The 26022-nt window shown below is 39.8% G+C and overlaps 1 protein-coding gene across 2 annotated transcripts; it reads left to right on the top strand.

The window, feature by feature from the left end:
- Positions 1 to 371: 371 nt before the first annotated feature.
- On the top strand, positions 372 to 25269 carry golim4a (golgi integral membrane protein 4a). 2 transcript variants are annotated; one of them, XM_074680362.1, is made up of 17 exons: positions 372 to 679; positions 15274 to 15348; positions 15508 to 15557; positions 17065 to 17118; positions 17371 to 17521; positions 17702 to 17784; positions 17900 to 17983; positions 18705 to 18917; positions 19002 to 19253; positions 19373 to 19635; positions 19732 to 19808; positions 19905 to 19978; positions 20370 to 20579; positions 20712 to 20780; positions 21641 to 21730; positions 24100 to 24257; positions 24397 to 25269. In XM_074680362.1, exons 1-16 carry the CDS (start codon positions 493 to 495, stop codon positions 24250 to 24252), a joined length of 2085 nt encoding a protein of 694 aa, XP_074536463.1. In that variant the 5' UTR covers positions 372 to 492; the 3' UTR covers positions 24253 to 24257; positions 24397 to 25269. The 2 variants fall into 2 exon arrangements, with proteins under 2 accessions (XP_074536463.1, XP_074536462.1); XM_074680361.1 differs by having other exon boundaries at positions 24100 to 25269.
- The last annotated feature ends 753 nt before the right edge of the window (positions 25270 to 26022 follow it).

The following is a 26022-nucleotide window of genomic DNA, read 5'->3' as shown; positions in this document are numbered from 1 at the left end:
GGGAGGGACTTCCTTCAGGGTAGCCGTTGGATGGCAGGCAGCTGCTGGGCTGACACGTAACTAAAGTTAAAGGTGCTGTGGAGGCCTCGTAGGGGACCTGAGGATTTACTTTTCCCCAAAGCGTCTTTGAATATCGTTGGAAAAAGTACAAGCGTGCAGGGTGAAAGGTAGACCGGCGGTTTAGTCGTCAGCCTCGATCAGTTTTGCATGTGAACAGCGCCGAGCAGGAGTTTGACGTGAAGTCAAGAAAATCTGAGCGGCCACTTTGAAGTCACAGGAGAGGGTTGTGAGTGGATGTGACTATGCTAAAATAATGTACACGCTGAGAGGTAGTAGTACCAAACGTGTATTTTCAGCTTAGAAATGCTAGGGGTTTGTGGGGAGGGGGGGTTTCCTTAGTCTACGCCAGGAGGTGAAAAGTTGTGTCGGAAGTTTCCAGCAGCAGAGACGGGGCTTCCTCGAGCAGACAGCGGGGAGGGGTGTGGGTCCAACATGGGGAACGGGGTGTGCTCCCGCAGGCAGCGCAGGATCTTCCAGTTTCTCCTGTTGCTCACCGTGGTCTGCGGGATGATGTACGGGGGGATGATATCCTATGAGATGCACAAACAGCTCAAGAGGACGGAGGCGATGGCGCTGAAGTACCAGCAACATCAGGAGTCGCTGTCGGCGCAGCTCCAAGGTAAACATTGTAAGATGATGAGATTGAATGTTGGCACTCTGTTACAGAATCTCAGTATTTACTTGCATAGCCTGTCACGCCACACTTCACGTACAAAACTGCATTTCCAGACGCTTGCTCAGAATCGTGCTTTTCAGACTCGATTATGATTCTCTACATACTGATGTTTGATTCGGAATTGAAGGCAGTAGTTGAAACAGCAACGGAGTGTGAGGTTATTTGGGTGTGTGTCAGAGTCAGGGATGACTGTCCTTACTGAACTGTAAACACACTTTAAGTAGCCAAGCCGGAGCTGCCTTTCACCCCTGACCTTCTTTGTCTTGGTAATCTTGTGATTCAAAGCAGGTTATGGTCTGAGCAGATTGGCTTTAAAGATCAACGTTAAGTTTAACAGATTGGACAGGTCGTCTTCTCTCATAGGCCTACTGTCAGGCTGAAATGTGAGCCCCCTCACTGCTAACTAAAGACCACAATACACACACATAGAAACACACACCTGGTTGTGGTCACTTTGTCCCCAAGCTCACCTCAACAGTAAACTTGAAAGTCATGAGGTCAACCAGAACATCTGCTTCTGTCGGCCACAGCTGGGGGAAGTTAAGTGGAAAAAAAATGCACTGTCACCTTGCTTGCAAAGAAAGGTCTCACAGTGCTGTAAAAAGTGTTTGCTTGTTTACGAAAGACACTACCATACTGTTTAATGTCGTGCAAAATGCCATTGCCCTTCTGACTGTATTGACTGATGGTGACATGGATGTGTCACAGTCTTTTTGCTCCCTGTCAGCGGGTCTTTCCTCAGAGATTCTGCTCTACTTTAAAAGTACATTAAAATATATGGTTGGTTCAATTTTGAAGGCTCAGCTTGCTATTTGGTTAAGTAATGTAAAGAATGTAACACTAAAATATATACTTTGCTCTTAAGGCACAGAAAGGACACTATAAGTGATCTTGAAAGAGTTTCACTTTTTAATAATACTAGTTCATAATTGACAATTTAAATGAGAGAGCGCAGTAGTATAGATCACACAAAACACTAAACTACAGTTCAAACTGAGTTTAAAAAGTTTGCTTGTCGACATGTTTAAACAATAGTGCTACATAACTACAAATAAATACATTTGCACCCTGCAAAAAGTTGTATTGGAAAACTAGAAGTAATGTTCTTAAACAGATAATTTGCTCTCCATTTATTTGCTTCCAAAACAAATGCACATCTTGGCAAGACTCAAGTTCTTGCAGGTGTTGATGGTGCACATGAGAAACTGAGAAACTGAGTCTTCATCAAGGAAAAAACACCATGACTTCTGCCACAGTGGTCACCACAGTCAACACCAAATGGATAGTAGGGGATGCCCTTTGATGACCTTTTAGGGATGTACGATATTATCGGCACAATATCGGTATCGGCTGATAAAAGCTTAAAAACACGTTTATTGGTATCGGCAGATATGAAAATTTCTGCCGATATACACAGCTGATAAGGTGCTATTCAGTTAGGATTATTATTATTTTCCATCTGAAAAATTAGCTCCTTAAATAAAATGTAGCACTTCATTTATTTGCACTGCAGAGCTCTGTGTCTGTCACCAGGTTGTTACAGTAGCTCTAAAATAATCAAATGCAACTTGGTTACGTTTAAAAATGCATTGTACATCTAAAGTTCATGTGATCTAAAGAAATTATTTTTCTATATTTTGATACTGATACTGAAAAAAACAAACAAACTTGTGATTATCGGTATCGGTATCGGTATCGGCCAAAAGGGGTTTCGATATATGGGCATATTGGATATCGGCAAAAATCCAATATCCTGCATCCCTAGTACCTTTCACATGTGAAATGATATGGTACCATTGCCCCGTACTTGGCAATTGGTATCGGTACTCAACAGTACCAATTTCTCAGTACTTCTGTGTGTTTGTGTGGTAATAAATTTTTATTTGTTTAACGATAGAATCTCACATTTTTTTTCGATTTGACATTCTTCAGTATAAACTTGGACTGCTGTGTTCATGTCCTGCATGGAAAATCGCCTACTCTTCCACTCCCTCACAGTCATGAAGATGTGTTTAGGGACCGAAACATGGTACAGTTTGATTTTATGAGTATTGCTACTTGGTACTACAGATGGAATTGGGTCAATATAAAAGTACCTATTTTGGTATGTATCCCTTATAGATAGGCCTCATAGTACCTTTAGTTGGGGACATAGGTAACTGTTACACATTGGTTTATTGGTAAAGTGCATCATTAGCAGTTTAGGCTTCAAGGCTTGCGCAGAACAATCCCAAGTGTCAAATGTGGGCAGATTTTCTGTTTGGTGAGTACATTGCAGATGTTTATCTGCCACATAATGGTTAAATATTTGTAACACATTTGTCGGGTTACTACAAATTAGTGTGCTGAACTTTCACCATATTTAGCAGAAGCTCCTCCTTTCTCCTGCTCCTCTGCTGTCTGTGACAATTAACACCCTGTAACAGCAGCCACCTAAACATAATTGTTTAAGTTACTGGACTTCAAGCTACACTGCTGACAATTATTTTTTGATCAAGACTTGATGAAAGGCCTGGAAAAGAACTGGAATTTTGATTTGTTGAGGAAGTTGCTTTACTGAAACTGTCTGGGATGCTGAATTATGATTGCCCTTAGCATTTAAACCGTTTTGACATGCATCTGTGCTGAGCTGAAAGTTGCATATAAAAATGTTAAAGTATGGATATTTGCACCTTTATATCCCTACTTGTTAATGAATAGATACAACTCAAGATTTCAAAAGGTTAGGGTTAAGTTTCTGGTATTTGTAAGTTTGTACTGTTACCCTAACCTAACCCTTGTACTGTGTAATTAGAAAGACAGTTTGATTGTAAAAGATCAGTCAATAAAAGTGCAATAAAAGGCACCAGTCATTGAGTCAGTCATGAAAAATGATCACAGTGAGGTAAAAAAAAAACCTCTCTCAACACACTCACATTAGTCGACCTGAAGATCAGTTTGTGTCTCTGTTTCTCTGGCAGTATGACTCAGGTATAACTTTGCTCACCCCATCTCTGCAAAAGATACAGAACAGTCTTGCCCTACAGTAGCCTCACTGATGTGCTCCCTCCATGTAAACACTTAGACACAGGCTGCAGTGAGGGCAGGATGTAAGGTTTTCATCATACCATTATGCTTTGAGTTCAAAATGAGCTGCTTGGTGCAGAGCACACTCTTTCATTCAAGCGTGTGGACAGCCATCGCTCCACTGCTTTGTTCAGCTGACCTATATTTAAGTCGCACATGAATGTCTAGGTGTGACATTTGTTGAAGTAAATGCTGAAAAAACTCAGGATTGATTGATGTTGAAAGCACAATGAGAGTAAATCTGATCTAATGTCTTTATCATACTTTTTATGCAAATTTGTGTAGCATAGGTAGCCAGGTGAGGTTGTACATGTAATATCTGCTTTCCCAGAGCAGAGAGTTACAGGTTGACTCCACACACATGGCTTCAATTTCATTTTTTCAGAGCTGATGTGTGACACCACAGTGTGACACAAAGAAGCAGGTATTATTTAACACCATGTGCATCTCTTAGCTCTAGCACCACACCCTGTTTTTCATGTGTACATTTGCTGAATATATGGATCATCTGGCCAATCACAAGGCCCAAGCCACTTGATACCCACGGCTGGCCGTTGATGACTGTTTTTTGTGAACTATATTTAGAGATGGGTCATAGCCCAGGGGCTGAGAGCCAAACATTGATTCACTGCTGCCCACCCTAACCACGAGCTGGCAGTTGTCTGTCATTTAAAAGGCACTTGTGGTTCTTCATGCACTCCAACAAATGTGTCCCTATGATTTAACACCCCTCCACTCCCCCTGTCTCTCTCACACACACACACACACACACACACACACACACACACACACACACACACACACACACACACACACACACACACACACACACACACACACACACACACACACACAGAGTCATCATTGTTTGGACTGTCTTTGCACACATAAATCAAACAGAATAATGAAATGAGCATTGCAGTAATTTTATACACCTCCAGTACTATTGTTTCCCGTCATGATAAACACTCTTGTCTAACAAATGGATTGATTGGTTTGATTTATTCAGATGACAATTGAGAAATCCTTTTTTTTTTTCTCAGTCAGAGGTGACATCCCTCTAATTCAATTTACTCTATTTTTTCAGGCATTTTAAGCAGGAATCCTTTTAAAGTTGCAAATGTAAGCTAAGCAACCAGTGACCATCAAAGAATAGGATATTAATCTTTTTCGTTTTTCATTTTTTAAACATGAATATTTATTTATTTAGTAACAGTGCCACTGAATGCTTACTGAATGTGTGCTGATTTTCAAACCGGTGCAAACATGTTATAAAAATCTCTCAATCTGTCTGTGAGCTTCTCAAAATAGTCCTTTCTTAAAAATTGCACAATATTGTCACAAACCTTTTTGAATGATGAGGTCATCACACAAGAATCTCCTAATTGGTTAAATAACATATCAGGTATGTGAACCTTAAACACCAAGGTCTGCCCCCCGACAGGCCTGAAGGCTGACCAATCAGAGAAGAGGGGGTTTGGGGAAGCAGTTAGCTTGAAAGAGACAGCTGCTACAAGTTTTATGAATAGAGGCCAAAATAAGAATTTCTTTAACACCAATGTGAGGAAAAAGGGGATTATTCTGAGTTGTAAATTATATAGCATAAGGCTAAACAAGCACAATATCCCCATTTAAAGACAAAAAACTTTTATTTTTACAGCTTTTAAACTAGTTTGATTTGCTCCCTGGTGTCCAAATCTCTTTGAGACTTAAAGGGGACATATCATGCTGATCCGTGATTTAATACTTACATATAAAATAATAAAGTTGAAAACAAGACCTTTCACCCCCTGAATTTAAAAAAAATGAGATACTGTATTTTTTCTGATATCCTAGAACGAGATTTGATGCCTCTGAAAGTAGGTCATTGACATTTGGCTTCGAGATTTCGACCTTCGTTATAACACTAGGTACCTTTCTTTTTATTGGAGTAATCTGATGAAGCAGCTCCTCCTCTGTGATGTCAGTTAGTCACACAACCGCCACCGAGGGATACACCCACCAAGAGCCGAGTATGAACGTATAAACTCTACATGTTACAGTACCGGTTTGACTCACCACACTGAAGCGTCCTGAGATGATCTGTGTCGAGGTGGATTTTCTTCCTCCTGAGCTGCAGAACCATCCGGGTCTGACTTGGGGTCCAATACGAAAGGACGTATCTCACACTCTGCCATTTTATTAGTGCTATCAATGCCTTACGGTGAAGTTTTGGCAAACAGCAAACTCGCTCGGTCTGCTCCATCCAATATGGCGATTTTGTAAATAGTGCCATGCTGCAAAAACCGCCCCCCCTGGCTCTACCCCCTCCGCCCCTCTGATAAAACTGGCCAATCAGAGCACAAAGGGCTGTGACGTTGTGAGGTTACTGGAGGTTGTTCTCTAAACGGAGCGTTTCAACGAGATCTTCAGAATGGCCTAAAATGAGGATATTGAGAACGCTATTGTGGGGAAATGAAGGAACTAAATGACTTGTACTGAGGGCAGAAATGCTTTACAGGCATCCTAGTCTGGCATAGTGAAAAGGAGAAACAAGCATGATATGTCCCCTTTAAGTCTGACGTTCATGATGTTGTCAGACTAAGAAGCAACTTCCCGTCCAAGAATATGAGATAAAATCTACTGTTTCTCAAGTGTCCACTTGATGCTGACTCACGAAGTCACATACACACCAAGCCGAAAAAAGCAGTTTCACAGCAGAAATTAACCTATTTACGACCTGGTACCTATTTACTGGGGGCATTTAAGGACATTTAGATTGCAAGTTCGCCCAATCAGAGGTACAGCTCAGCTCATGTGACTGTCAGGCACCTTACGTGGAGACTTGATGCTCGCATCACTTCCAAAATGGCTGCGACAACCAATTTGCTCTGTTTACATTAATGTATCTATGTACATAATTAATGGTTTATGGGTCAGACATGGGGTCTTGGTTAATCATCACTTTTCCAGGGTCCCTTCAGAAGAGTTAATCTTTTATAACTAGGACAGCTGGAGCGCAGAACGCTAAAGCCGCGTTTCCACCAAGCAGTCCGGGTCGGTTCGTCTCGGTACGGTGCGCTTTTAGCGGCGTTTCCACTGACTCAACCCGGGACGGATCCCTAAAAACCGAGACGAGCCGTCCCACTTTTTTGGGACCCTTTCGTATGGGTGCCAGACTGAACCGATCCGCTCTCGGGAGGTGGAGCAACACACTGCAGACCGTTGATTGGTCAAAAGAATTGTCACCTACCCCGACAGCGGCTGCATTTCTCCTGGCGGCACACAGACTTCTCTGAAACGAAGCTTGATTGCACTTTGTAACAGAGAGTTACATGAAAATCACAGAGAGGACGAAATGCTGCATGTCTTCCATCCGTGCTCTTTATTTACTGTGTCGCGTTTTCTTCTTTGTTGGATTTAATAGTGGGGTAAGCTGCTACGGCGTCGCGCTATTGTTTACCAGCTGCGGCTTCCGGCATCTAGCTTACATGCCGCCCACCACAATAGGGCACAGTTTGCGGTGGAAACGCAAACGGGATGAGACTTAACTGTCCCAAACCGTACTGAACCGACCCGGACTGCTTGGTGGAAACGCAGCTTAAGTCACACTCCATGAGGTTCGCCCTTGCTCAGGTGGCCTGGGTTTAGATCCAGCCTGTGGCTTCTTTCCTTCATATCAACCCCATCTCTCACCCTCTATCCACTATCCTTTCCTCTTCAATTATATAAAAAGAAAAATTTGTTAAAAGACAGAATTGAGATAGCTTGTTGTTCGTGTTGAAGTGTAAGTCTGTGTTTACTGTGTGAGGGTACCTGTGTGAGCTTTATCAGAGAAGGTTGGAAAAGAGGCAGCAGGAAGTAACGTGAGAGGAGGAAGCTTCAAAACAATAAGATATTACTGCTCATACCTAAGTTACTCATAATAAGTTGACAGATATTTCGCATGTGTATATACTTCCATGTTATAGGCGAAACTCTTCTTTTTTGTTACGTCTTTAAATAATGCCAAAAAATTAAGTTAGTATCAAAAATGTCCTTTCTGTTGTCTGTTTTAAGGTGATGTTTTTCTCAGACTGTCAACAGGTAGAAGCCAAATCAGAAAAGTAAAGGTGCTGCAACTCTTCTGTTATGACTGATTTGATTTGTGCTTTCTCTACCTTTGCCTTTGGTATTCAGACTTAATAACCCTTGTAAAAGGAGGGTTCTGATTTGATCAACCAGAATCAAATATTTAACACAACCTGCTGATCAGTCAGAAAGCAAGGTTATCATGTGTCAGCGTTTCAGTTGTTGATTTGTGCAAGTTTGCCCTGATGTTTGAAGAACCATGAATGTGAAAGCTCTGTTCCTACATTGTTTCTCTGTGAATAAAGAACCGCTTGTGTTCTTACAAGTATGCAGGACAAGTATCGGGCTGGTTCTCCACACAGAGGCTTGACCCGCATGAGTCAGGTTACCTGTTGTAGACTGTAGTCACTGCACTGAACACAGCTCAGGTGCTCAGCTCAGAGCAGCAAGCTCTTTGTAAAAAAGAAAAAGGTCCGCATACATGAACCAATCATTTCACACCTGTGTCATTGCATGAATTTATAATCTGATTTAAATTTCACATTCTTTGAAAGTAATTCTTTTCACTAGTATCCACTCCTCTAACCGCTGTACAACTCTAACTTATCTATCTGCATCTTGCCCAGTATCCAGTAAAGGTCAGGAGGATAGAGAGCGCTCTTGTGTTTGCTCTGATGATGAACTTTAACCACGGTGTGAAGGATATGTTTCATCGTTCTGAAGGAAACTTCAAACAACAAATGCTCACTGTCTCCTTTTGTTTGTGAATGTGTCGGTGTGATAAAGGTTAGTGTACCACGAATGGGTGTGTGTTTATTTAAACACTGTTGCTTGTGTTTAGGATCAGTATGCAGACTGGAAAATTCAAAGGAGATTGATGGACTGAAACACCTGCAAATTTCATCACTTAATCTTAAAGCCACACAAATTCTCTAACTGTATTTGTGCTTTATTGCTGAGTTTAGGGAAGAACGTGAGTGAAGATTTGTTACTAATAGCTGTGCATGTGAAGCTGATTCAGTTTTATGTGTAATACTCTCAGAATGACTTTGCTTTCTTGGCTCTGTGAGTAGGTTTTTAATAATTGAGAAGCACATTAAAATCATTAGATTTTCATACTGTTGCTGCTTTATAGCTTGTCAAGGCTTTCCCCTGGAGAGAGGGTGTGTGTGTGTGTGGATTGCCTCGACTGAGCTAAAAGCAACATGGCCTCATCTCGTCCACTCCTCAATGTTTCCACAGCTGAGAGCATACAGAGTCATCACTAAACTGATAAAACCTCCTTAGTCTCATAGAGTTGAATGTTCATCTGATCAATTGAAGAAGTTAGAAACGGCTCATGACATCCGTTCTAAAGAAATATATAAAATATAGAGTCTTGTCTTCTACTTATATCGTATAACCAGACAAGGCAAATCAGATGTTATCAGGGCTTTATGAGGGGCACAGATGGCTTAGTGGTTGAGGTCTTACCCCATGAGGTTTGACCTGAAGCAAGTGGCCAGAGTTGAATCCAGCCTGTGGCCTGTTTCCTGCACGTCATTCCCCACTCTCCTTCTGATTATTCTCTATCCGCTGCTCTGTCCTCTCTAATTAAAGCCATAAGAAGACCAAAACACAACTTGAGGAAAAATTAAAACGATATAAGGTTATCAGCTGCTGAAAAATGACACGCAAAGCCTGTGTCAAAGTATGATGTCAACAAAGAGGAATGTAAACAAGAAAAAAGAGATAAGGTCCTAAACCCCTAGGGCACATTACACATGGCTTAAGAGGAAACAGTCACCGACGAAACTACTGTAGATTTGAAAAATGTGCAGAAAACCTCCCAGAAGCTGTATAAAAAAGTAAACATTGTTAATTTCTATTTTGAAGTGTCCTGGTCTTAAGAAGGCTTCAAAGTCAAGCTCAACCTCTGTGCATCAGCTGCTTAAACAGCAGCCCCTATCAGCTGACAGCTCAGCTGATAACATCCACACTTCCAATTAGCAAAAAGCCAAATGGGTGTTCTGTTTTAAAACTGCTCGTGCCTGCCTATTCTTGTTTTGTCCCTTGCAAACTCCTCACAAACCCTAGCACCTGCTTTCATGCTGTGTAAGATTTGATGTATTTTCACTGATGCCTGCTCTGTTCTACTCCTGAGGGTCTTTGCTGCTGTTCTCCCTGCCTTGGCTTTTTCATGTTTACACATGAAAGAGAAGGGAGATGTGCTCTCACCACCTCAGGCTGTAGCATTCCACGTAGGCATGTAGAAGATAAGGGAGTTCAGAAAACAGTAAATTAACTTATTGCATGGAGATAGTTATTTAAGCTCTGTCATAAAACTATCTTGAACAGGTTTTAACGATTGAAACATTATGTCCAGCCTTAGCTGCTTTATCAGCCTAGTGGTCGTTATTATTTCTCCCATAAAGAAAAGTATGATAGTTTAAGACTAATTACAGGAAAGCTGTGGCTTAGCAGTGAAGTTAGATGTCTCTTAATTTCAAGTTTTAAGATGTGAATTGATTAATGTGACAAGTAGTGTTAAAGTGGTCAGTTAAAGGGATGCCCCAATCTGATTCTGGTGGAGGTCTGATGCAGACTCAGAAAGTTCAGATATCAGTGGTGAAGGGCCGATCCAAAGAGTAGGTCAGTTTGGAGCATTTCTTTGCTTTTCTGTTTACAGCAATCATGCGCACGTGTTACATAATTAACTGTGGTAGGGAGGTATTTTGCGCTTGTTTTGCTAACATCTAAGAAAAAGTCAGAAAACCCTGAAGTCGCCCAAACATATTTCTCAGTCTCATCCGTGTATTAAGAAATGTCACATTAGTGCTGGTATCCGTTCAGTGTTGGTATCTGCTGGTACTAAAGCCGTTGTTTCTGTTTCTATCAGTATTTAAAAAATCGGATCATGCATCCCTGGTCAAAAATACTAGATGAGTTCAAGTCACTGTAAGGATCGGTTGAAATGGTTTAAATCTGGTCGGTTCAAACCTCTGATTAGAAACCCCCATACTGTGCTGGCTTGCAAAAATCTTCATCTAAAAATGTTTGTTGTCAATTTGAAACAAAATTTTGCAAAATAAAATACAGCTAAAATAAATTTCTTAGATGCACACAAAAAAAAGTTTAAAAGATTCAAAGGACCCAAATTTTAGTGCGTGATTGTAGATACTCTGCACAGTTATTCAATTTCCACAAGTCTGGCGCTGACAATGTGGGATAAATATTCATCCAGTTTCTCCGTATAACTAACAAGGTTGCAAGGTTTGACCGAGGATGCATAACTTTGACATACATTTGTTTGTCAACAAACTTTAAAGGGGGCAATTCATGCTGATCCCTGATTTAATACTTACATATAATATGATACATTTGAAAACAAGACCTTTCACCCCCTTAATTTTCAAAAAATAAGATATTGTATTTTTTTCTGATATCCTATAACGAGATTTGATGCCTCTGAAAATAGGTCATTGCCAGTTTGCTGTGAGATTTCGACCGTCGTGACAACACGAGGTACCTTTCTTTTTATTGGAGTAATCTGATGAAGCAGCTCCTCCTCTGTGATGTCAGTTAGTCACACAACTGCCACCAAGGGATACACCCACCAAGAGCCGAGTATAAACGTATAAACTATACATGTTACAGTACCGGTTTGACTCACCACACTGAAGCTGAGATGATCTGTGTCGAGGTGGATTTTCTTCCTCCTGAGCTGCAGAACCGGCCGGGTCTGACTCGGGGTCCAATACAAAAGGACGTATCCTACACTCTGCCATTTTATTAGTGCTATCAATGCCTTACGGTGAAGTTCTGGCAAACAGCAAACTCGCTCGGTCTGCTCAATCCAAAATGGCGATTTTGTAAATACTGCCATGCTGCAAAAACCGCCCCCTGGCTCTACCCCCTCCGCCCCTCTGATAGAACTGACCAATCAGAGCACAAAGGGCTGTGACGTTGCGAGGTTACTGGAGGTCATTCTTGAAACGAAACGTTTCAACAAGATCGTCAGAATGGCCTAAAATGAGGATATTGAGAACGCTATTGTGGGGCAATGAAGGAACTAAGTGACTTGTACTGAGGGCAGAAATGCTTTACAGGCATCCTAGTCTGGCATAGTGAAAAGGAGAAACAAGCATGATATGTCCACTTTAAGGAATGTTAGTTACATTTGATCAAAACTACAACAAGGCAGAGTCAAACTGTCTGTTTCAGTGTGTTTGCCATGCTTTAACAAGGTGTCTGTTTGAGAAAACAAACAATCTTCCACCCATCAGCTAATATTTGTGTGAGCTAAAGCTAATGTACTTGAGCTAAACTATTATCCCCATCATGTTAAGTACTGGTGTTTTTTAACGTGTGGCTTTTTGTTTCAAAGTGTTCAATTCCAAGGAGCAGAACGTGAAATATGACTTCACTGTTTGTTTTCAGACTGATCCACTTAGAGCTGCCATCTGCTTCATAAACACACACAGTGTTGGGAAAGGTGTGTTTGCCTTGTTGTGAAATAGATATTGTGAATGGGTGTCATTTTTCATCAGGATAGGACATTAATTTTAAAGGCTAACTCTACATTATTTATTGTAAGTCCTAATATTACTCCCAATTCTTAAGATAAAGCCAGTTATGTTATTCAGACATAAGAATCAATTCTTTGACAAGGTAGTGAAAAACATTTTTTCTGATATTGTGAACTAAAGTTGTTTCATATTGTGAATATTTCGTATCATAATCCCTATATGGTATTTCATATCATATCATGGGTTGTCCATTTTGTTACACCCCTACCTGCAATATGTGACACGATCAGTATGTGTTGAAGTTAGCGTGGATTAATGTTTTGCTAATTGTGCTAACTTATAGTAACGTCTGCAGCATTGGTCTCAGAGATGTAAGCCGAAACAAACATTTAGCAGCTGAATTAGGTCAACAAAAGTGTAATTTGTAGTCGTTTAAAGTTTGTAAGTGCAACCCAGATAACTGTCATAAAAGTTGAAGCTCTACTATCTTGACACACGGTCTCTGTAATGACTTGGGTCCAGATGTTAGTGACAGCAAGAACTCACTGACTTGATGTTATTGAAACCCTCGTATAAAACAGTTGAACCTCCCTCATGTCCATAAAGTCATAATGACTAATGTTGTCATGTGAGAGCAGGAAAAGCCTCTATAAAACCATTACCAGGCTTCAACCATCAAGGCATAACACTTGTGGCTGAAACAAGAGAATCATAAAATGTAAAATGACTCTAAAGAAACCACAGTTTAGCTCAGTTGAAATCAATAAACTTAGTGTATTTATTGAGTTTAATGCGTCTTTCAGTAGCTTGGTCTGCAGTCACCTCAAAAGACCTCAAAGTTAAGAGTGACTTTCACTTTCTCCGTCAGTCAAAGGTTTGTTTACCTATTTCTGCACTCTGTATTTTGCGTGTCTCATCTGTTTAAGCTTTCCTGCTTCCTGACCCGTTTTTTTTTTTGCTTCCTCTATGTCCTCAACTCCCTCTAACACACGTTCACCTTTTCCTTTCTACATTTAGAAGGGAAAAGGTTATAGTATAAACCATGATCTAGCTTGCAGTTAACAGTGGAATCTGTTGAGTTGGCACTGCAAGGAATAGCCACATCATCAGTTAGTTCTCCCTGCCCCCGAGCCCAAAAGCAGGAGTGTCAGGGAGAACATGGAAGAAAGTGGGACAGAAGGTGACGTAGTTGTCACAGCCCAAGTTGTTTGTTATTGTTGTTAATAAGTGGCTGAGTCAGAGGCAGAGGCGTTTCCGAGACTGCAACAAAGGATTGGTGCCAGAAAACATGTGACTTTAGAGTTGATCTCACTCATCTGATTGGAGTGATAGGATAATTTGCCTCTGGTGAAAAAAAGAGGGAAGGAATTCCTCTGAAATGTTGCTCCAGGCAACACTTCTCTAAGAAGAAGAAAAAAATGTGAAACCAAAAAGCTGAATTGAATTTTCTTCAGTGTGCAGATAACTGTCTTTTTGCAAAGTTATTTTCAGATCCAAACTCCAAAAACTCCAAAATTAGAGGAAGTATGAAGTCCTGTTAAAGGAGCCATGCATTGCATGTAATTCTTGATAACAGTTTTAATGTTTGAGTAAACCGAGAGTGTTTGTGCGCGGCTTTGCAGTCACAGTACAGGCACACTTTCAACAAAAGAGGGTGTGGACTTTGTAAAGCAGAGTAATGACACGAGTCTTTGCAGGTCGGGTTATGACAACAGTGCTGAGGCCTTAAAATTTAACTAAAGAAATAGACGGGAGAAAAGCTCATTCATACACTCAATTTGAAGTCTAGTCACTTTCAACAGAGTGCATTCACTTAGATGGATGCCACAACTGTTTGTGTGTTTCCATGCTGAGACTTTCATAAATGTCCTCTTTATGTAAGAATACTTTTGCAGTTTGAATCTCATTGAAATATTTTTTTCTTTTCATATCCGCAGCGCTTCCTTCCTGCTCGGTTTCATTTGTTTGTTACTTGCCCCAATTTCCTTTTTTTGCCAGAATGTGTATAAGCACAGACACACACACACACACACACACACACACACTCGAGCGCACACGCTGAGCCTGCAGAGACGGTTTCTGTTCAGATTTGCTGGAGAATTTTTTTCTCAAATCAACATTTTGCAGATTTCTTAATTACTGAGGCTTAAAGCAAAGTGTTAAAAGAGGGAAAAAAAGCTGAAGCATACAAATGTGACATTACTGATGCGTTTGTTACGGTTTGTGTGTGTGTAGCTATTGGCTTCAGAAAAGAGTATTATGCTGATTTTATCCCTCTATCTTTATTTTTCCTGCACCAGGATTACTTTGGTTTCTTCGTATTATATTCTTTCTTACTTGGTTTATTTCCTTCTTCATCCAAAATTTGATTTGTATGAAAAATAGAAAGAATACAAATCAGTTTGATATGATTAAAAGTTAGAGAGAACAGCTGATGGAGTCAAAAAAAATCTCAGTTCATGAAATTCGGGCTTTTCTGTCTACTGTCAGTGGTGTTGACACTGTTGATCATTCACTCACCGTTCAAACATTAATATCCTTAGTCCCTTTAATAAATAACTATCTCTTGTCCTCCTTAGTTGTGCTGACACTAAGCAGCAGACAGAACCACACTTCTTGTACTTGTAAACACATTTAGACCACCAGTGTCGTGACGAATACCACAACTTTTCGCCAGCGTTGGAGCTGTCACGTACAAAATCTCAGTCTGGTTAAACAAATATCACAGTCTCACTCAAACTCACAAATCAGCCATGAAATACACTTCTTCAGCCAAATTCTGAGTTCAAAAGACTCTTTGTAGGAGCATTTACTTTGTGCGTTTATTAAAGCACTCTTTAGGCCACTCATCAAACCTCTTTTTCTTTTTCCCTCCCTCTATTTATCCCCCTCTGTACCTCTATCTGTGTTCAGTGGTGTACGAGCATCGCTCCAGGTTAGAGAAGTCCCTACAGAAGGAGAGGCTTGAGCACAAAAAGGCCAAAGAAGGTGAGAAAAATAATGCTCTGTTCTCAACACTCACTCTGTTTGGGACACTATGGGGGTTTCATTCCTTATTCTGGGACAGCATAGAATATGACACACTAAACAGTCAAACAAATCAACACTCCAATGTAATGTAAAATAACATTCTGTTTCTGTTTATAGATTATTTGGTTTATAAACTAGAAGCACAGCAGTCACTCAATAAGGAGAAGGTGAGTTTCATCTTGTACTTACTATTAAAATAGCACACAACTTTTATCATGTTTTCATTTGTCTTTTATCTTTTTTCATTTTGTACAGACTGCATGCCTCTTTGTCAAAATGTAAAGCATCTGTAATATCATTGCTTTCTTTACATATAGTGTTAATACATGATGAGATGATGAGGTCATTGCAAAAGTATAAAAAGATTTCCTAACTGAAGGTAGAAGGCCTAAAACATAAAAAGGTCTGCCTGTAGTTTTTGTCCCCTACCCAGGGCTGGCCAATCAGAGGGAAGGGGGTTTGTAGAGCAGGAAGCCTTAAAGAGACAGCAGCTGAAATGAAGTATTTTAGACAGAGGCAAAAAAGTTTTTCACAAAGAGGTACTACAGGTGTAAGAGTCAAAAACTGTTGGCTAGCTGGTAGTCGTGTATACACGTCTTCTTGTGTCTTGCAGCATTAATCCACCTCACGTCTCTTTAAGTTCAAAACACAAAAAAACAAAAAAATGTCACAAAATTACCCAGATGCTTCAGTATAACCAGAAATTTCATGTATCCTACAAAACACAGACACGGTTTAAAAAACTGTGTGACCCCATTGCTGGCTATTGTTTAATTGAACTGCAGTTCAATTCATTTCCCTCCCAATGCCCCAGTACAGGGGTGGCCAACCTGTCAGAGACCTAGAGCCACAAAAATTACAGTGGTACTACAAAGAGCCACATCACATGTGGTCTTAAGAACGCACTTCCTCTCACACATAAATGAAATGACATAGAATAAAAATCAGAACATTTCCAATTTTCAAAGCAAGAGTTAGTGGGTTTGTAAGCGTCTTTAAATATGTACATGGAGCCAAGCCAAAGACAAATTTCTGTTTTTACTGCAGAAGAGACAAAGTTCAATCAATCTTTATCTATCTATCTATCTATCTATCTATCTATCTATCTATCTATCTATCTATCTATCTATCTATCTATCTATCTATCTCTCTATCTCTCTATCTATCTATCTATCTATCTATCTATCTATCTATCTATCTATCTATATATGAGCGATTGAGAGGAACACATGTAGAGAAGAGAAACTGAAACTTAAGTATCAATCTCATCAGCTAAGTATTGACCAATACTGATCCCAGTATTGGCACCAATATATCTATATTTTAGACTGAACGGCACACCACTACCCATAACAATATATTTATATATATTTTTATGAATGGATCGAAAAGCCACACACCGGGAGGCAAAGAGCCACATGCGGTTTGCGAGCCGCAGGTTGGCCATCCCTGCCCCAGAAACTCATACAAGTCCCAAAAATCTGCAGCCGAACACCACACCAAAATAATGTTCTGTTTGTATCAACAAAACCCATTCCCTTGGCACAAAAACAACAATTACAAATTAATGCAAATGAAATATCCCCTTTAGAACATCATAAAACTCACTACAATTTCCATAGTTTACTTTTTTCATTGTTATCAAACCTCTTTGTTGCTTCTTTTTCTAAACAGCAAGACTCCAACAGCAGGTTCAATTCTCTTCAAGTGCAGCATCAGATGTTAAAGGTACAGTTCATTTTGATGAAGTCATACACAAACATATGCTCTACTGTTTCTGTCAATGCTGACATCCTCATCCGTAATCTTTCCTGTTTTTCATAACCACACACACTTTCCATAACCGAGCTCATTTCACTCTTCCTGTCAGTGGTGTAAGGCTAAAGTTTGAGCCAATGTTTTTCCTTTTGCTCTGATTAATGTCTTTTTTGACGCTGATAAAACAGACTGAATATTGATGATTGCCTTTCTTTCTGTCAGAATCAACACGACGACCTGAAGAAGCAGTACTATGAGCTTCAGGACCAACACCAAGTCCAGGGTGAGAGCCACAACAGGCTGCTGGACGAACACAGAGTGCACTATGAGAAACTGCAGCAAGCCAAAGAGGGGGAAATCTCCCAGCTCAAAGGTACTCATGGTCACACATGATGATTAAACTCTTCACTCTGTCTCCATCTCCTGACTCAGTAAAATACTGCATGTCTGAAGCCAAACACTGTCTATGTGCTCTGCATGCAGACTGATAGCTTACTGTTAGAAAACCAGTTTGTATTAAAGAGGTTTTCTTTTTGTCTCTTCTTGATTGCAGATAATGTATATAACCTAAGAGAGGAAAATAAACAGCTGAGGAAAGCCCACCATGACATCCACACACAGCTACAGGATGCACAGGTGATACAAAACCATGAATATTTAGAAAAATAAAATAAAGTAATGTGATTAAAGTCATTTGCATCTTCTTTGAAAAAAGTGAATTTATGCTTTTGGGTTACGCTTGGGTTTTCAGGTTCGGCATCAGGATCTGAAGGTTGCCCATGATCAGCTTGCACTGTCACTGCAAGACCACAAGAGTGCGCTTGCTGTTGCACAGGTACATGGATGTATTTTTATAAAGCCTCAAAAGCAACAGCTGATTCCTGCTGATCTGTTGCATCACACACATTTCCTGTCATGTGCATTCCTCACGACCTTCCTTTAACTCTTGTTTTAACTTCACAGTAACATATGAAATGTTCTGCATTAGAGTGTGAAGAAGAAAAAAATAGTTTTGGTTGATTAGATCACATGGTGCCGCTTTTCTCCCAGACTGACCTTTGAAATGCCTGAGTGGTTCACTAAATGTACAATACTCAGATGTATTTTTAACACTCTCCTCTTTCCCAAGTACATTTATTGATGGGACCTCACCCTGCTCCATATCCTCTCTACCCCCTCCCTCTTCCTGACTTCATTTGGTATTTTATTTTGAAGCCTGTCCTGTTTTACATCAGTGCTTCTGGTTGGACAAGCATACCCTGTCTCTTTCTCTAACACCTACACACACACACGCTCAAAACTCTTTCCTTGACTCCAGGGTGTTTGAGTTAGTCAGGGCTGTCTGAGCAGAGCATTTACTGCCAGTCCGTTCCATCAGTCGGAGAGACATAATGCACAGAGTGGAGCCCGACCAAGAGAGGAGAGAGGAATTAAGCAAAAAAAAAGAAAGAAAATAAATGTAGAATTCATCCTGTCTAGCCTGGTTATACAGTTAAGGTGTGTGCACAGAAATTCTCATGAAGCCTTGCTTTAGTTGTATCTTTTGTGTCTTGTAGGTGCAGGTGAATGAGTATAAGCAACTGAAAGAGTCCCTGAACAGGGTGCCTAATCAGAGAGAGCCTGAGAAAAACCCTTCACTCCAGCAGCCACAAGCAGCGGCCTTAGCAGCTCAGTCCCATGGTCACGAAGCCCAGCCAGCAAACACACTGGATCAGGCTCACAAGGAGGAACCAGCCCACCAGGGAGATCATCAGGACACTGAATCCAGGGTAACGTGGAATCCTTGGGATCTTTTTTAATTTAGTGATAGAGTAATGATCGAAACATGTGAAAAAAATTATCTTTCGTTTCAGTTAAACAATCAAGCAGAGGAGCCACATGCTCAGGCCCAGAATACAGTGTCAGAAAAAGAGGAGGATGGAGAGGGAGAAGCAGAGAGGAGGAGGGAGCTGGCAGAGGAGGAGATGGCTCAAGCTGGACAGCCTCAGAAGCTGGAGGAGGACCCAGATCAGCCTCAGGATGAGCAACAGGAGGAAGAGGAGGAGCCAGAGCCAGAACAGCCAGATGAGAATGCACTGGATCTTCAGAGACGCCAGCCACAACCGGTCAGAACTGGTTCACAGAAAAAAATCTGCTTGTAGAGCAGAGCATCATCATCATCTTGTAAAGTCTTTCAAAGCATAAAATAAACTCCTTTGTTTTCCACTCTTTGCCTTCTCAAAAGGGACCCCAGCTCCAACACGAGGCCCACGCTGAAGTCGAGCGAGTAAAGTCAGCGTACGAGCAGCAGCAGGAGCAGCAGCGTCTGGAGGCTCAGAGGGCCACAGAGCGCAGGCAGATCCAGCTGCATCAGGAGGCCCTGCAGGCTCAGAGAGAACGGGTGCTGAAGGAGAGGGAGCAGAGGCTGAAGGAGGAAAAGGAGAGGGAGCAGCAGCACAACAGGGAGCTGGATAGAAAAGAGCAGCTAATGAGGGAGGAGAACCAGAGGTCAGAGCAGTTCAAACTTGATATCGTGCACAAAGAGTAAGCACAAATTAAGAAAACTCACTTTAACAAAGATGTTATGTTCACCACTCTTACCAGGAAGAGAACGGAGTATGAGAATATGGACAATGACATTGTTCAGGGAGAGGAGGGCCGACACACTGATGATGAGGAAGGTGAGAAAGAGAGATTACCAAACAGCCAAATCACTTTATCATTCCATCATTTATTTTTTTAATCATTCATGTAATTTTGATTTTCTTTGTACACAGAGAGAGATGTTCACATGTTACATGAGGAGGAGGAAGGACAGGAAGCAGATCACAGAGTGCCTCCACATCAGCAGGTGAATACCATCTGTTAACACATGCATCCTCATTAGCTGTCTATTCTGTCAGCACATTCAGTCTCTTAACATTCACAGCAGTGTATCGTGTGTCATACGTCCATTCAGCCATCCATCCATCCACACATTGATTCTTTTTCATCCTCCCGTCCACTTTCCTCCTCTGGCACATTCATCACCCACCTGTCTGTCAGAGCAGTGATCTGTGAAATCTCCTGAATAGCAATAAGGCAATTAATAGAAGATTAAAGCACACTTACTGCCACAGTCACTTTTTATGAATGATCCACTGCACTTTGTCACACTCTTACATATCTCCTGCTCCTACTTTAATGTCAAGAGACATTCAAGCCTTTCTTTAAAGCAAATACTGCTTTCTTATCCTCTGTAGGGTGCTGCAGAGGGTGAGCTGGACCCTGAGGATGATCCTAACAACCAAGGAGAGGATGAGTTTGAAGAGGCCGAAGATGAACGACCACAGCACAGGGTTACAGTAGAGGAAGAGGAGGTGGGAGAGGAGGAGGAAGAGCCTGCAGCTCCAGCTCAACATGTAGACACACATAAGAGGCCCGAACAACCTGCTGTAGAGGAAGAACTAGTGGTGAGAAATAAAAATGGGAGAAGTTTGCCAAATGTCAGTGAGGTAGAGGCTGAGGAAGGGAAGGAACCTCAGGATGTATGTGTTAAAATGTTTGAAGTGGTGTTTTAACTTAAGCCTTTTGTTTGGATGTAGATGGCTGGAAACCCAGATCAACAAGAAGACACACTGGATGACCAGTATCAGGAGGAAGTAGAGGACGAGGTGTGTGACACCAATGCTCATAAATTGCTACAGGCATCAGAAACAAATACTGTTTGAAACTCACCTTAACCTCTTTCAGTTAATTAATGTTTGAAAGTTTATGGGAGAGGATAAAGACACAAGAAATATGTTAGAGTTAAGACCAGTTAAAAAATAATCAGTACTCAAAGGAAAAAAAGTGAAAATTCCAACAAAATGTAAGAACTTGCATATTGTTGACTTTATTCTAAGAGAAAAGTTGCAATTTATTGATAGAAATGTCAGAATTCTGTCTTTAAAGTCAAAGTTTTGTAAAAAAAAAAAAAAAAAAAAAAAAGAAAGAAAAAAGTCAGAGTTCTGAGACATTTTTAATCAGAAATCTCAGAAATTCGAGAAATTCTGAGAAATGAGTAGAATTGTGAGATGAAAGTCAAAATTCCAAACAAAAAGTCAAAATTGAAAAAAAGTTAAAATTCTAAACAAAAAGTCAAAATTGAAAAAAGGTCAAAATTCTAAACCAAATGTCTGAATTCTGGCAAAAAAAATCAAGGTGTGTGTGTTTTAAGATTTAAGTCAGAATTCTGGGGGGGGGGAAATTGAGTGATAAAAAAAGTAGAATACTGAAAAAGCTTGAAATTCTTATGCTGTCACTTTTTTTCAGTATCCTTATTTTTTTCAGACCTCCAAAACAAAGTCAGAATTCTGGATTTAATCCACGAATCCCAATTAAATTTTACTCATTTCAAAAGTATTACAAAAGTAGTATTTAAGAAAAAAATTTTCACTGGTCTAACCTCCAAAACATATATATTTCATGACCCCTATCCTCTTTAGTTAGCTCTTGAAATTATTTTTTTTGACGTCGTGTTTGTGTCCTGAAGGCCCAGGAGGACATAGCTGGTGGGCCGAAGAGAGAGGATGAGGTGGAGGAGGAAGGAGAAGATCCATACAACGAGGAAAACATAGAACAGGTTGGTTCCTTTATGAGAAACCGAAGTCAAACCTTTTTTTCTCCTCAGGGTTACTTGCATTCCTTTATCCCCGGACAGTCAAATAAAAGTGATGAAAAGCTTAGAAATGTACTTTATAACTAAAACTTCAGAATCCTCATTCGCCACATTGTCTCTAAATCATATTATCTCAGTTCATTTCACATTCTACCTGTTCAAATGAGCTGGGATCACATCCGAAAAGTAATACCTTCAACACTGAGGTACCAGCTCTGTCGGACTCACACAGGGATGAAGTTGTGTTACCCTGTGTGTGTCCTTGTCTGTGTTTTGTCCCTGTAACTTGAACCCTCCCCTGAGCATGTTCTGATAAATGAGGGAGATCAGGTGTTGAGTCTGTTGGGTCTCTGGTTTCAAGCCCAGCTTCCTTTTATTTAATTTGCCTGTGAGAGGAAATCTGTTTAGACTTTCTGTCAAATCAATCAAAGCTAATGTTGGATATTCTATAACACTTTTACAACTGTACTCAAAGGCCAGTGTTTGTAAGAAGAAGTTAATATGGGAAGTGGTATGATCTGTAAAGTTGAGAAATGATACTGAGAAATACAACTGGATTCAGTGTCCTTGAGCAAGGCATTTTAGCCTTTTTTTTTACTCTCTGATGTGAAACTGACCCCAACTCCTAACCCCAGTGATCAAGGATATTGGCTTATGTATAACTTTTAGTTTGTTTTTCCACATGAACAACAAGTGATCTTAGTGAAAATCTGTGTGAAAGATGTTGCAGCCTCTCAATCTTATCATTGCTACTATGAGATGATTTTTAAAACTTTGATGAGCGTATCAGAATAATGTTTCTTTGCCGATGACAAAGTGAAATGGTTACCTGGCTGAATATAATATGATATGACTGTGTATCTGTGTGGCTCTTATTCCCCACAACTTGTTGTTGCGTGTCACCTCCTGAGAGAACGATCTAGTGTTTCTCTGTAATTTGAGCTCAGTGGAGCATTTACTTCATTCAGGTTCATTCATCCACTGCTCCACACTTGGTGTTTCAGTCAATCCTGAATGCAGGTGTTGCTTCTGTTAATAGAAAACTAGCCCTAACTACTTCAACATAAAATGTGTTTGCAAGTTTTACAGAAGAGGTTAGGAGCAACCCAAAAAAAAAGGAAGAAAGGAAAGACAAGAAAAAAACTTTTTTAAGTCTTTGATAAGAATTCTGTGAGAAAGAAGGACAAAATTCTAACAGTAACAGCCAGAATTTGAAGATTTTTTTTATATCACAAATCTAATTAAAAAGTAAGAAATATTTTTAAAAAGTCAGAATTCTTAGAAAATAATTAAAATTGTTAGAAAAAAGTCATTTCTGAAATTAAGGATAACATTGTGTCAAAAAAATGGACTTTCACTTTTTTTAAGTAAGAAAAAGTGAAGTGTGGGAAATAAGTCAGACTAAAGCCAAAATTCTCAAGGAAAAAGTTTGAGTTCTGGAAGTTTAGACATCACACATACTGAGGAAAAGTTAACTTTGTGAAATTAGTCAAAAGTCTAAGATTAAAGTCAAAATTTTTCGTAAATAAATGTAAGATTATGAATCTTTTTTTAAAATAAAAAACGTAAAGAAATCAATTAGAATGTTTTGGAAATTGTGAGAAAAAGTCAGAATTCTTGAAGAAAAAGGTAAAAAAAAAAAAAAAAGTGTAAAAATGTAGTTAATAGATTGGAATAAATCTGCTGCATGCTGTTTTTGCTAAACCTGAAAGCATTTTTTTTCTTTTTATGTAAAATACAACAAAGGGCTTTTTTTCTTGCTAATGTTCAAACCATAGATGAGAACACTGAACCATAATTTTTAGGCTTTTATATCTGAAAGTTTTCAATCAATTAATCAATCAATGAATCAGTCTTTATGTGTATAGCGCCAAATCATAACAAACGCTATCTCAAGACACTTTACAAAAACATTCACAGGTCTAGACCCGTAAATGTTAATAAAATGTTATTAGGAGAAACCCAACATCAAGACAAGATAAGGAGTCTTATCTTAATCCACCATGAGTACAGGACTTTGCAGCATTTAGCAAGTTACAATGGCAAGGAAAAACTTCCCTTTAACAGGCAGAAATCTCGGACAGAACCAGACTCATGTTAGACAGACATCTGCCTCGACTGTGTTGGGGTAAGAGAGAGAGAGACAGATAGTAGAGAGAGAAGTATAGAGAGAAAAGGAGGAGGGGGGTTGACAGACAGAGAGGGTTAAGTTTTCCCAGTATGTCAGGTCAGTATAGATTGTCCTTGTCTTTTGAAGGTTTAAATGAAATCGAGTTAAATTCACAAAAGCAATGTTTCATGGATGACCTTGTTGTGTTTGATGTGTTTTCCAGGATGTAGTTAAAAACCAAGAAGGACCAAGAAAGGAGGGGCCTCATGGTAAAGGAGTGGAGAATGAGGAAGAAAACTACGAAGAGGAAGAGGAGGAAGCAGAAGAGGACACAGCTGGTCAGAACAAAGGAACCAATCAGAGGGCGGAGATGTAAGGCGGGTATAGACATGGACTCAATGCAGTGCCTTTTTTTCAGCCGCCCTTGGAGCCCATCAGGTCTTTGTTTCCCCAAGGAATAATCCCAGCCATCCATTCAAAAGCCAGTTTGGAAAATAGTGATGTCATGTCTGGAGGATAGGCCTCTGCTCAGAAACTGTAGAGATGGAGCTGAGCAGCTTACACTGTGGGAACGGACAGGAAATGTCAGGGTGTATACTGTATTTTTTTAACTCATCTGCTTCTCTTTGCTCTCACACGTCCGCCTGATTCTGTTTCAGCTACAGACGGGCAGAGAATGTACTTTTCTCACACACTGTCTTCAGTATGTGTGGAGAAAGATAAATTATGTTACTCTGATGTCCTTGTTTTCAAACCTTTTATGGTATTTTATGCAGACATTTGGATTTTTTAGTGTTGAAATTTTAATTTACATCTTGTCATTCCAATCAAGTTGTTTGCTGTTATTTATTGTTGATTGTAACATCTCTGACAATCATGAAAAGGTGCAAAATGTCCTTTTATTTCTCTGACTGAACTGCTTTGTGCCATACTTGCCTTATGTTGATACAAAGGAGTTTTTCACCGTATGTTACTACAGGTGTGGATCAAAGAGACTTTTCTGCTGGAGCTGTTCTTTACTGAAAGTGTCACACTGACATGTGCCTTTATATTCTTATAAATCTCTTCTAGGTCTTAGTCATCTTTCAATTCAAGCATATCAGCGAGGCAGGAGCGATAGGAGCATGCCAGGCCCCGCTAAGCTTCTAGCGTATTGCGTCAGCACAACCTTACATGGAGGACTGTTTCATCTTGACTGCTGGTGTGAATAAGATTCACAAACTTTATGCAATTTTCTGCAAAATCTTTAGTATACTGTTGCAAAAAGTGTAGATTAAGACATGATGATGATTTGTACATTTTCCAGGGGTCGTATTTGATACAAATATTGGGATGTCATGGTAATGAACTACGTCTGTCACCTTAAATGGTGTCTGTGTGTGAAATAAAGAGGTTGAAGGATTTCAGTGATTGTGTTGTCAAATCTTGCACTGTTCTCTCTTTTTTTTTTTTTTGCTGAATTGTTAATATCTATGAAGACAATTAAAAATCACAAAATAAACAACCTCTGGTAATTACACATATCCTTTTCCAGTCACATGCACAGGAAGTAGAAACGCTGAATGGCCTACATCTGCCATCATTATCCCCAGGTGAGCACCTATTATGCGCTCTAATACATTTTTTTTCACCTGTTTTGAAAATGCCACAAAATCAACAGGATTCAGTTTGGGTGGTAGATTCCTAGAGCTCCTGTTCAAATCCTGCTTAATATAAATTAATAAAAAAAAAAAAAAAAAAAGGTCTGCCAACAAGGCTTTTTGCAAACAGGATGAGGATCTGTGAAAATATTTTGGGGAAAAGTTTTATTTATTTTTTTCTAACTTTAATCAGAGTCTTGAGAAATTTTGCTCACAATTGTAATTGTTCCCAGGCTTCTGGTAAAGAAAGAAAATCTAAATTGGAACTTTAAACTTTTTATTGTGTCTTTCTCTGTAGAACTCCTTTCATGCATTCTGGGGAGAAAGTGAGATTTTTTTCTTTTCTTTTCCAATAAAGACAAAATTTTTAGTATTTAAGATTCAGAGAAAAAAAGTCGGAATCTCAAATTAATCTCAGAATTACATCTTTATTTTCTAAAGTCTGAAAAAAGTCATAATTCTGACCATACTTACGATTTAGGGGGATATATCAGGATTTGTACAGT

This window comes from Halichoeres trimaculatus, unplaced genomic scaffold (genome assembly GCF_033239565.1).
Source record: "Halichoeres trimaculatus isolate MK-OKI-2021-1 unplaced genomic scaffold, fHalTri1.1 fHalTri1_scaffold_9, whole genome shotgun sequence".
Lineage (NCBI taxonomy): Eukaryota > Metazoa > Chordata > Actinopteri > Labriformes > Labridae > Halichoeres > Halichoeres trimaculatus.
The sequence above is the reverse complement of the archived record's forward strand: the minus strand, read 5'-3'. Positions and strand labels throughout refer to the sequence as shown.